At 35.7% G+C, this 12,474-nt stretch overlaps 1 protein-coding gene across 23 annotated transcripts in view; it reads left to right on the top strand.

Moving 5' to 3' along the window:
* The window catches only part of METTL8 (methyltransferase 8, tRNA N3-cytidine), an 81,325-nt gene that overhangs the window by 41,495 nt on the left and 27,356 nt on the right, over positions 1–12,474 (top strand). For 16 of the 23 annotated variants that reach the window (XR_014956555.1, XR_014956558.1, XR_014956557.1 and 13 more), the window contains 6 exons: positions 2,595–2,986; positions 3,556–3,605; positions 6,818–6,881; positions 7,215–7,354; positions 9,182–9,288; positions 9,389–9,454. Coding sequence is in view for 18 of the 23 variants with exons in the window: in XM_085584458.1 (XP_085440584.1) it covers positions 2,595–2,986; positions 3,556–3,605; positions 6,818–6,881; positions 7,215–7,354; positions 9,182–9,288; positions 9,389–9,454 (819 nt within the window). In the remaining 5 variants the exon portion in view is untranslated. Of the gene's footprint in view, positions 1–2,594; positions 2,987–3,555; positions 3,606–6,817; positions 6,882–7,214; positions 7,355–9,181; positions 9,289–9,388; positions 9,455–10,193; positions 10,591–12,474 lie in introns of those variants that run through there. The other 7 variants (XM_085584451.1, XM_031505413.3, XM_031505412.3 and 4 more) reach the window with 3 other exon arrangements.

The following is a 12,474-nucleotide window of genomic DNA, read 5'->3' as shown; positions in this document are numbered from 1 at the left end:
TGACTAGAAAGGTTTTGGTTTTTATACTGAAGCCGAGCAACCTATAAATGTGCAACTTAAACTATTGAAATCTGATATATATATGACCTCAGTCTGCTCTGAACTTTTAATATAAAACAGGCCTGTACAATTACAATTACATGGCTGGGTCCTGCCCTTTAATAATACAATTGGATGTATTAAATGTTAATTTTAAAAGATTATGCAGATTTCTAGGACAAGGCATTCTGCCACCTCCTTACCACTTCCCACTGCCTGTCTGTGCCTCTAATGATAATTCTCAGACTTGTTTATCTCTGAAAAGCTGTAGCAATTTAGGAAATAATATGTTAAGATTTAAAGAGAGTAGTAGAAGTGCACAGTACATTTACTCTGTACATTTATATTAAAATAATTAATATGTTGGTGTGAGTTAGAACAAAATAGGAAAGTCAGCACATTATATGAGGTACACTTTTGCAGCAAGAGATGTCAGGGGTAGCAAGATAGTTCTGCTAATGCTTTGGAAATAAGGAGGAAAAACAAGAAAAAAAATGTTTGTTACTTAGGAGGCATAAGGAAGGGAAAACCATCAACAAAAGGGACATTGAAAAGCTGTAATTCTTATCTTTTTATCAGCCTTCCTTTGAAAGGGTTAGCTAGCTTCAGTCCAGTGACTAGCACAATTAGTGCTAGTGAGAAGGAGGAAAGATTTTGTTCTTGAAGTGAGAAAGAGCAGGTTACAAAGTACGTCCATAGAGTACATGGATGAGTGGAAAAGGAGAAAAGAGAATATTTGCTTTTTTAAAAAGGAGGTGGGAAAAAAAGAAGAATCAGATAATTGGTTTTTGTTCCTGGAAAAATACTGGAAGAGTACATCCAGAGCTTGCAGACGTTGAGTTCAGAAGAACAAAGAAGATGAATACTGGCCAACAAATATTTTTTCAATAATAAATTGTGTAAAATCAAGCTAATTTCCTTCTTGGAAAAGGTTACAAGCCCTGGGGATAAGAGAAAAGCAGCAGATGTCCTGAAGTTTATCCTTAGTCAGCCTTCTGACTTGTTTTACTTGACATTTTCATAAGCAAGTTAGGCAAGTGAGAGCTAATGAAACTACTTTTGGGTGAATGAATGCCTAGAGAGATCTTTTCAGAATGGGAGGGTGTGCTGGGCAGAGGAGTGTTTTATTCTGTGTCCAGTTCTGCTTGGTATTTTCATTAGTGGCCTCGGGAAATTCGAGACTTGAAGATGATGTTAAGTGAAAACACGTTTTAAGTATGGTGAAGGACTGGATTAATATGCAGAAAGATGTGGACAAATGGTGGGAAAAAAATATAAAATATATAAATTTGCTAAAAATAAGTGCAGATTTCTTTGTTTCAGAATAATTCCTTATGAAAAAAACTAGGTTTTGGAACAATTGGCTTGGTAGTCATTTTGCAGAAGAAGATCTGAGAGTTGTGGTGAATCACTAGCTGAATCAGCAGTGTCATGCTGTTGCGAAATGGCAAGCTGGGAGTTATAAACAGGATTACAACCTAGAAGCCTCATAAAATACTCCTTTTGCTCTGCAATGATAATGCCTTTGCCAGAAAGCAACACCCAAAAGTAGTAAATCAATTGGAGAGAATCTAGACAAGAAAAGTTGAAATTATCAGAAGTCTAAAAATCAAAAAGAAGATAGTTTTAGACAATCTAGAAAAGAGATTGTTTATGGAGGCATAGTAAAATACTTCAAATATGTAAATAGGTGTTGCAAAGAGAAAAGAGAGTAATCTTTGCTTTGTCTGCTTGATCCCTAGCTGGGACAAGAATTGCTCGACCTAATTGCAAGAAGGAAGTTCTTAAGTAGTGGAAAGCTGTAGAAAATTAAGGACTGTAATATATTACTGAAGAAAGTTGTATGTGAAAGGTGGTGTTTTAAGAATAAGTTGGACAGATTTTTGTGGAGAAGGGATATGAATTCCCTGACTCTGTGAAATCCCTTCCCGTCCTACTTTATGCCATTCTAACACACAGTCAGAATGCTTTGTGAATTAAAAGTGAACACAAAAGTCTGTTGAAGGACTCTGAAGTGGTTTGAAAATAAGAAAGCAAGTATGTTCCTTCTGTATTGTTGAATGCTTACTGTCTATTTGCTATGCAGTGGCATTTATCAGTCCAGCTCACTATTTTTTTAATAGGTGATGAGGTACCAACAAATTTGCAATTGATTACAGAATTTCATAAAGAATGAATGTAATTTCAATTTACTATTTCTTAAATAATTGAAAAGATGCATTGTTTTTGTAATTTGAGACCTGAAAGCTTGTCTAAGAATCTTCAGATTGCATATTTTGGTGGTGCTGTTCTGTGATGTCACTGCATTTTAAAAAATATGCTGTAAGCCTGTCTACCCTTTCCTAAGTGATATAAAATCTAATTAAACCTTCACAGGAGTTACTTTGAGCAGAAGTTAAGGTGAGACACAAAATCCATGTGTTTTAATTTAAATGTACAATGTGTGGAACTATGGATTTTTAAACTGTATATTTGAGGTCCAAATTATATGTTGCTTTAGAGTATTTTCTAGCTAAGCTCATATTCACCAGGGTTTTGTTCTGTTTTAATTTCAGATAAATATGAGAGAGAAGCCAGTAAATATTGGAATGAATTTTACAAGACACATAAAAATAACTTTTTCAAGGATCGCAATTGGCTGTTTCTGGAGTTTCCAGAAATTCTTCCAGAAAAAAGGAGACAAGAGTTCAAAACAGAAAAAATATCTTTGGAACACACAAAAATAAATAATGACAACAGCTTTTCACTCAAAAATGGAATGTTTGAAGAAGGAGAAAAATACTGGGAGAAAAATTATGGATCTGGTTCTATTGCTGTACAAGGATATGTATATAATAAAAATGAAGTGAAAGCTCTTACTGACAATCCTCAAGGTAAAAACTGTGGAGAAGAACTTGGCAAGGTAGAATCCTTCCCTGGCTGCGATGCCACTTACCGAATATTCGAGGTAATGCGCTGCAGATGTTCTGCCCATCATACAGAATTCCACTTAATTACTCAAAAATCTGAGAAAGACCCTTACTAAGTATCAAGAAAGCAAGCCTTTGGAATTTTACCTACTACATTTGTTTATGGCAGAAACTTTCAGAGAAACCTAAATCTGGACTTGGTTTTCCCTCTAAAGTTTTTCCCAAATCAGAATAGGGCTAGATTGTCAGATTCCATTTTCATTGAAAGTCAGGTTTCTTATTTCCTAAGGAAAGGTATGAGTTTAAGTGCTTTGTCTCAAAGTGCAAGTACTTGCTACATTCTTCCCAAATGGTGAAACTGGACCAGAATATTGCATTTTCTTATGCAGTTTGGGAGACAGATTCTCTACATTTTAGAAAGATGTTAGGGAGAAACCAAATTATGTAAATGATTTGAGATTTGTGGTATTAGCTGATTATACCTTTTCTGTCCAACATACCTTCAAATCTAATGGGTCCTACTGGCCAACTAAATTAAGACAAAAATAACAAAAAAAGGTTTTATTTGCTCATTTATTTTAACTTTATCTTTCTCTTCTGATTTTAGGTTGGTTGTGGAGCTGGAAACAGTGTCTTTCCTATTCTGAAAGTTCTATGGTAAATAGTGTTGGATTTCCAAATATGAATGTTGTATTCAATCTTCATTTTCACCAAATGTTGGTGCTGGATCAGTGCTGCACGAAATATTGAGTGAACCCTTTTACCATGCTAAGATTCTTAGTGTGTCAAACCACAAATAGTATTGGTAGCATCAGTATAGGATACTCCTCATATTGCTCCACCAGGTCTTGGGGGATCTTACTTGATGACAAAGTTTGTCTTTGGGTGCATTCAGGCTGAGTTCTTGTAGTTAATCAGGCAGGTGAAATATTCTCTTGTCTTACAGTTCACTGTAAAGTTACCAGGTATCTCTTCAAAAGGCCAAAATTATAGAGACCATAGATAATGGCATGTGGTCTACTAGAAAGAAGTTTTATTTTTTCTGAATTGGCTGGTATATTTCTTACATTACTTGTGGTTTTAGTGTCAAGACACAAGTCCTGTATCACATTACTTAATTCATTGAAACATCTTAATCCACTTAGTTTCCAGTTTTAGAAAAATCTGTTATGACAGCTTGTCTTCCCATCCGTGTAGGCAAGAAGGTTTTATTGGAAAGGCTATGTATGTTTCAAGGGTTGAAATAGATTTCTTTTTATTCATGCCTTTAAGAATTTGAGAACAACACAATTCATTATTCTGTAAATGAATTCGGATTGCTAGTATCATCATTATACAAAAATACTCAATTTTGCAGATACGGAAACACAGCAGGAGGAATTGAGTGGTGAACCAGGGTCATACATGAAATCCCCAATGTGTTGGTGCTGGAGCTCACCCTAGGTCGGGGGTGGCTCCGTGTGGTGGAAAAATCTCTCCTCCAACCCGTGCTTTCAAAAAAAAGCTCAATAGTCTTTTGTTGTTTGGTCTCAAGGCAGCTTATAGCAAGCTATCTAAAAATTGTCTTTGCAGGCTGCTGTGGTTTGCTCAGCAGCTCAGGCAGAGGCACACACACCCCTGACACCCTCTCTGTCTGGTGTCTTCTTCTCTCTCCCCACCCAGGGCTGGTGCTATTTTTATATGGTACATTACGTGTTAAATGTTTATAATTTTTCCCCAATGCCTATTACCTATATTAAATGGTGTCTTTCTACTCTAAACCAATATATGAGTGCCAGCATCACCAAGAACATGGAGGTAAGGAAGAAGAAAGAGGGAGGACAGGACAGGCTCAAATCCCTCCATCTTAAAACTTCTGACCCCCATGTACAAAACCAAAACCCCCCCCTGTGCAGGACTTAAACCCCCCCTGTACGGCACTCAAAAATTCTTCCCTTTACTTTGTGACTACTTCTACTACAATATCTAAACTTTTGTGACTTCTTGTTCTTCCTGCAAGGTTGGTAAATCATTCCATGGTTCAAATCCATGTTTCCAGCAGCTGTTTCCAGCTGCCTGCCAGGGTCTCAAATGCTTCTGACCTGGACCTGGAACATCCAAAAATGTCTGAGGGACATTTTGAGTTCCGACATGTTGGCAATTCATCCCACAGCAAATGCTTTGCTGTAGACAGCATGTAGTGAAAGGAGAGCTTGGTTTCATATGAAAATTTTGAAAGGAACCCTATGTAGGAGAAGATATTGTGTGGCTGTGTTGAAAAAGATGAGACAAACTTGTGTTTTCCTCACAGGAGGCATTAGTCATAGATTGGCATTTCTGATAATTAAGAACCTACAAGTTAGGTATTTTTCCTGGAGATCTCTATTCATGTGTAAATTCTTCTGTCAATCACATTGGTTGATACATGGAACAGCTTGCTTGTTGGTCTTGTATATGACCTAATGGAAAGATCTCTTACCTCTAAGCAAGCTTGGCATTATAGAACACGTAGGTTTACTCTGAATTTAATAATATAAAAATTGCCATTCTGGCAATTATATGCATATAAAAGAATATATCTATATGCATATAATTAAATGCATATAAAAACAAGTCAATGTCCAGCAAGCGCACCCTGGCTACAAAAGAAAATTTCTCTAAGGTTAGTAATGTAACTTTTAAATCTCTTCCTCATGCCTCCCTTAAAATTTAAGTTAGTGTTTTTTAATACGGTGTATCATGAAAACATCCGTATCAAGCCCCATCTTTGTCATAAGTGGACTTTTTACATGGTTCCTATTCTGCTCAAAAAAAAAAAAAAATCCAAAAAACTCCAACATTCTAACAAGTCTATTAGGTAATCAGCTTAACCTTTCCCAAGAAACAGACTGGGTCCAAAGCCTGGCTTGTCCTCATTCATAATAAATATGTAAATTAATCAATTCTCATGGTGGTCACAGAGCTGATAAAGGTTTTGCTCAGCAAAACAAACAAGTATATTTTATTCCAGAAGTATATTTTATTCCAGAAGCATTTTCCTGTTGAACCTTCAGGAGTCACTAGCTTAGCTGTGTATACTGTGAGGTCTTACAGGTGCCAGCAGAATTTATTGATTCCCTTCTAAAGAAGCCATCAATCCAAAATCTTAAATATATTTTTAATTAATTAAAGTTATAATGAGTTGATCGTAAGGTTATCTCTGAGTGGGTTTTGAGTAGCTTTCTCAGTTTATCCTTCAGAGGTGAAAAAACTTATACCTAAAATTACTAGTATTTGATGAACGGTACAAGGAAATTTGCTGCTGGCTGAGTCTTGGATGGGAAGAGAAGGGAAAACAGTGCTACAGGAAATTCTTACCCATCCTAGCTGGAAAACAAAGGAGATAATGGAGTGCAATAACCAATAATGTTAAATCAAAAGAACAGCAAGATGATACATGGAACCCCAAACCTCTATAGAACTGGATGACTTTTGCAACTCTCCATCCCTGCCCAAATCATATTGCTAATTAAACTGCATGCATGGGCTAATAATGCGGTGCTCCTGTAAGAAAATGTGACCTTTTAATGTGCATTTATGCATTACAGCACCAGGACATTGTCATCAGTTCTGACAGCCCTCTGTGACCTTTTTTCTTTTCCTTTTTGCTTCCTCCCAGACAAGTCTATAATTCTTTTTGTACTAGCTGTCTGTTGGTATTCTTATGATTTGTCTGCCCTATTGGTTCATTACAACCTATGTGGCTTTCCATGTGCTAGACATCAATAAAGCATGCTTGATCAAACCTGTGGAGAGCCCCAGAGGACCCTCTGAAGTTTCATGAACACTGATACAGACTTTCATCTTACACATTAATAATTTTCTAACTGATGTTGGTTTTGTTTTCCTAGCAATACACCTGGAACCTTTCTGTACTGTTGTGATTTTGCTTCAGGAGCAGTGGAGCTGGTAAAGGTAATTCATGCACTCGCTTTAGAGTACCTTACAAGCCTGTAATTCAGGAGGCTGCCAGGAAGCCATCTTCATGAAAAAGAATGTGATGGCTTTGACAACTTTTAACTGAAGTTTTCAATATTCCAAAGAACAAAGTCATACTGTATGCAGGGAGGAATGAATACCATCAGTGAGCTTGCTTCTCAGCTTGAGTAAGATACTGGACAGAATAGGTTTTTATATGAGATGTTTTACAATGCAGAATAATTGAAGAAAAAAATGTTTCTTGAGTCACAGTAAACGTATTAACTACTACTGTTCTCTCTGTGCCTCTTTTCATCTTTTTCCTGACAGTCACATTCGTCCTATAATTCAGCCTGGTGTTCTGCCTTTGTTCATGATGTGTGTGATGATGCTTTACCCTACCCTTTTCCAGATGAGATCCTGGATGTCATTCTCCTTGTCTTTGTGCTCTCTACTATTCATCCTGACAGGTAAATGAAGACTAAAGGGCAAAGCAAATGGTTCAATCTCTTTTTTAACTGAAGGTTTTCAATAATAGCAAAAGAAGATGATGAATCTTTGCTATTTAATAAGCTACAGCATATATAAGGTATTTTAAATTATGTTTACCATTTTCAGGCTTCAAGAGAAAAGCTGGTCAGGCTAATTATAATTAGTGAGTCTCCAGTCTCCAACAAAATACAAGGGATATAGTGTAACTAAGTACATCTCTAGTAGAAGTGACAGATTCAAAAAAAGGCAAATTAAAAAACCAGATTGACAGTCTTCTAGAAAGTTGTTATTTTTAGTGATCAAAAGCAAACATGCATGATTTAACACCTTACAATATGCTGATATGGACATAGATTATTGATTTAACCACATTCAAATGCTTACATGCAGCCCTTTTAAACTAAAATGCATCTATAATTTTGTAACTTGTTTGGATTATGAACATTTGATTGAATTTTCATGTATGGTGTTGAGTACGGTTAGCCTTTGCTAGTGCCTCTTGATGTCTAATGAACCAAATTTTATGGCTTAAGGTTGGCTGATTGTGAACATGACCTTTTTTAATACAAAAAATGTAAAAGAGGGCATGTAAGTTAAACTTCTTGACTCTAACTAGGTTATAAGAAGGGAAATACAAGCTGTTTGTGTGATAATACATTTATTACTTCAAGAATGTCATTAAAATGGGTTTGGTGTACAGAACAGTATTTGCCTGAGAACTGTTTCCCTGCTACTAGTGATTAGCTTTATACAGAAATCTTTTCTGTACAGGATATTTCTCCTTTCTGTTTATTCAGAGATGAGCACAAGTCACACAAAGCCAGGGTCCAAGTTTCAAAAGCAGTTAAATCAGGAGACTTCAGATCTCTGTAACTCCAGTGATGCTCCCAGGAAGAAATTGGACAACAGTGCTTCATTCAGTCACTGTGCCTGCATAAGCAGTAATTAGATGTTCTGTCGGAATTTCTGTGAACTTTTCCTATTAGTCTCTTAAGAATACATTTGAGGTTTTTGTGGTTGATTTTCTGTTTTGTTTGTTTTCTTTTTGTTGTTTGGTTTTTGGGGTTTTTTTTTGGAGAGGAGTAGGTTGTCATTTTTGGTTTGGGTTGGGTGTTTTTTCCCCAGGGCTGACATGGATGCTTTTGTGTGCGTGTGTGTGTATACACACAGAGAGATTTTCATGTAATTATTTGTGTTTTGAGACCCACTTTCAGAAGATGTCTTAGTCATTGCTGCCATCTCATAAAATTAAAATTACTGCATAAAGGAAAATGTCATTTTGCTCAGTATACATTTTTTTTCTGGAAACTTTCAAAGTGGGAAGTGAAAAAGAAAACCAAGGGAACCATGGTGCAGAACTTAGGTACTTTGAAAAGATGGAAAATAGGTGTGAGAGGGAGACATTTGTACTCAGAAAATTGTTACTTAGTAATTTCTCTGTAGGCTGTTGTGTTTAGTTTTTGATAATTGCTACTCTTGTAGTCAATTTTTAACACACTTCAATTCTGCTAGAAGGCACCTCTAAAGTTTGGTTGCAGAATTGGAAGTATTAGACTTTCTTCAAGCTGTATAATTAACGCCTTCTAGTTCTGCTGGATCAAATTTCTCAAAGCACTTTCATTTTCTGTGCACATAAACTTCTTTCTGTGTGTGCAAAACTTCCATTTATATAGACAAGGCTGTAATTCTGTGCACAACTACTGAATAGTCTCTTATTCTTAGGTGGTGCTGCCTTTTTGGTCTATGGCAGCAAACTTGATTCCTTATGTTTGCAATCTTCACCAGCATCTCATCTATTCTCTAAGGATGCAAGGGGTTGTAAATAGGTTGGCTAAGCTACTGAAGCCTGGAGGAATGCTGTTATTTCGAGACTACGGGAGATATGACACAGCTCAACTTCGTTTTAAAGAAGGTAATTCCTGAATGGTTTTGTATTTCACTGTTCATTTCAGCTCTTTTTGGAAACAAAACGTGACATGTCCTTTTTCATTACTGCTCTTATTTCTTCTTAGGTCATTGCTTGTCAGAAAATTTTTATGTAAGAGGAGATGGAACCAGAGTGTATTTCTTTACCAAAGGTATGGAATGTTATAGTTCCATAGGATGGGTTGAGTGTTTCTCAAAGTGATTTGGATTATGAAAGCTCATCTTAAAACATAAATTTAAAGAAGGTTTTATTGGCTTAAAAAAAATATTCTCTGCTTTTAAAAAGCGCAAAGCTAACTGTTGTAAGAAAATAATTTCCTTTGTATGCACACTTGTTGCATTTGGGGTCCTGCAAGGTTGCTTACAGACATCACTGGATATTTCTCTTTAAGTATCCTGTGTGTAATTGTATGCTCAAATTTTATTATTTAAACTTGCACATGACTTCTCTGTTGAAATTGAGGTAAACATGCTTGGAAGGAGATGGCATATGGCATCATATATGGCATATATATGGCATAAAAGTCTGGATTGTCATTTGTCAGGGGAAGTAGCTTTATCTTGATAATGCATGAACAGTAACCAAATGACATGCATTTGTTTACTCAACTGTGGCATCATGAACCCTGTGAAGAAAGGGTGTATATGGATGCTGTAAGTAATAAATAATGTTGTTTGGGCCTCAGCATAATGGTTTTTACTGCAATATAAATCAAGAGCCATGACAATGAATTTCTAACAAAAGCCTTATTACAGGCAGTGTCCTTTAGCTTTCAAATTGCAAAGCAGATTTACTTCCATCTTCCATTGAACTACAGGTTGGTAATGACTAAATTCTAGAAATTACTTTTTTCTTTTTTAATTGCAATAATTCTTCATATGAAAAAATAGATGAGGTATGGAACATGTTCACCGTGGCTGGATTAACTGAAGTACAGAATTTAGTTGATCGGCGATTACAAGTAAACAGAAAGAAAAAAGTGAAAATGCAGCGAGTTTGGATACAAAGCAAGTTCCAGAAACCATTGCTATCTCTACATAACCCTGAAGAAAGCACCAAAAGGCGCCCTTGTAAATAAGTGTACTCCAGAAATGCAGTACAAAATTGAACTTCGGAAACTGAAGCAAATTTAAGTATGTGTATTTTCAGTAAATGTTGTGTTAGCCGCTGAAAAGTATAAAAAAGTTCAATAAATGTATTGAACTGAAAACCTTTCTCTGAATTTATTTTTTTTTCTATATACATACATGTGAGAAAAATCTGGGGGGAAATAAAGGCCATTTCTGACTTCTGCTTTATATGCAATAATCTTTTCATAACTGTGACCAGGCATTATTTTGCTCCCTTGAATATGAATGGTCAATAAGTATATACTTCATTTGTGTTGAAATTCATAGTATGTAAAAAGCTTAGTCTGAAGCATAATAGTTTCAGAGATTTAGAGAAACGGAGTATCTGTTCTCACTATTACTACAGGCTGCACTGTGTTAATTTCTGAGTCACATCCTTTTCAATCATTGTGTCTTACGACTGTATTTCCCCTTTGGAGGGAAATTTCTGACTGCATAAATAATGAATACAAAAGTATTATTTTTCTGGTTTGCATGTAGCTATCATTTCACACTAACTGCATGTGATAGGTATATTTATCAGATTACTCAGTGATTTTTTTTGTCCTCCACTGTGACTGATTTATTATGCTGTCTCCACTTTTCATCTACATGCTCATAAGGAACATGCCAAATTCAAATACATGCATTACATTTAAAGTGCTCTAGGTTGTAAATGGAACATGTTTCATGTAGAAAACCATTACCAAAATGCCAAAACAGTTCTGAAACCAAGTAGTTAATATTGGATAGTTGTCTGGATAAATACAAACATTATTTTTACGATATGTTAGATATGCTAGAGGAAGAAGCAAAACCAGTAGTCCTAAATACATTTTATTAATAGTGTTATGGGGTAATGTAATCACAGTATTGAATGAATGGTAATTTACCTGGCAGCTGAGATATTTTTGTTGTTTGCAAAAAGAAATTGCTTTCTTAGGGATTCTATATTAGAAAGAAAAAACACAGTGGTTTTTATTGACTGCGTAGGGATACAGTAAAGGACAGGACTAGTCCTGTCCTTTAGTACTTCAAATTATTTTAAGCAGAAAAGTGAACTGCAAGCACTGTTTTCAAATGCAGAACATGATCCTGAGGCTGTTGAGCTCATATTTAAAGATTCCACTATGCCACTTTGCTATTTAAATGTAATTTTAAATCACTTTGCCACAAGGAGGAGAGAACAAGAAACAGGTGAATGAATAAAATAAATCTCTATTTAAACAAGAGTGTGGGATGCATGTTATCTATAACATGTAGTTTTGAGTGCCATTAATACAGTGACACTCAAAATCTCTTTTGTTACTTTTGTTTTAGGCTGAAGGGTAGACATGTCACAGCTCATCTTTTTGCAAGTTGTTAGTTGCTAAGCTAAGGAGGACTGGTGGTCTTCTAGGAAGAAAACCCTAAATTATCTAAATGGGGATGCCAAATATCTTCATCCCCTTTAACCCAGATGTCTTTCAAGAATGAGGTGCAGTAAGGGGTCTGATCCTGTATTTTTGATTTATTTGAAACTCCCATTAGAGGAAGATACTGTTTTATGAATTAAGAGGCTTAGGGTAGCTTTGGTTAGCAATAGCATTAGTGTAAACTGCAATAAAACTGGTAGTATAAATCAAAGGTTAAAACAGCTGTGTTTCTTAAAGCCCTAAGAGATTGTAGCATCCTCATGGAAAATATAAATAAATGTCTCCTTATATTTTAAATATGTTGCTGTTCTGTTTTATTAATTGTGACTTCTGAATACACATAGCTCTTAGCTAGCACAAATCATTTTCACTTATAGAATTTCCCAGGGAAGCGATGATGATAAGTTCTTGAGCATTGTGTAGTCTTATTCATGTGTGTGATGTAAATTTTCCATTTGTAGAGGCTAACGTAATGTTTGCTTTGGCACTCATGAGGATGCATTGATTCTGGCAAGATTTTAATATGCTATGTTGTTAGTTAAACAAAAGTGTGACATCACAAATAACAAACCATGAATTTTGAATGGCCTTAAGCAAAATCAGCTGTTTCTCTTGCACAATTTACAGTGCAAGTATTGGCTGCCTCT

The sequence above is a fragment of the Lonchura striata genome, chromosome 7 (genome assembly GCF_050655825.1).
Source record: "Lonchura striata isolate lonStrDom1 chromosome 7, ASM5065582v1, whole genome shotgun sequence".
NCBI lineage: Eukaryota > Metazoa > Chordata > Aves > Passeriformes > Estrildidae > Lonchura > Lonchura striata.
This window is presented reverse-complemented; position numbering and strand designations above follow the sequence as displayed.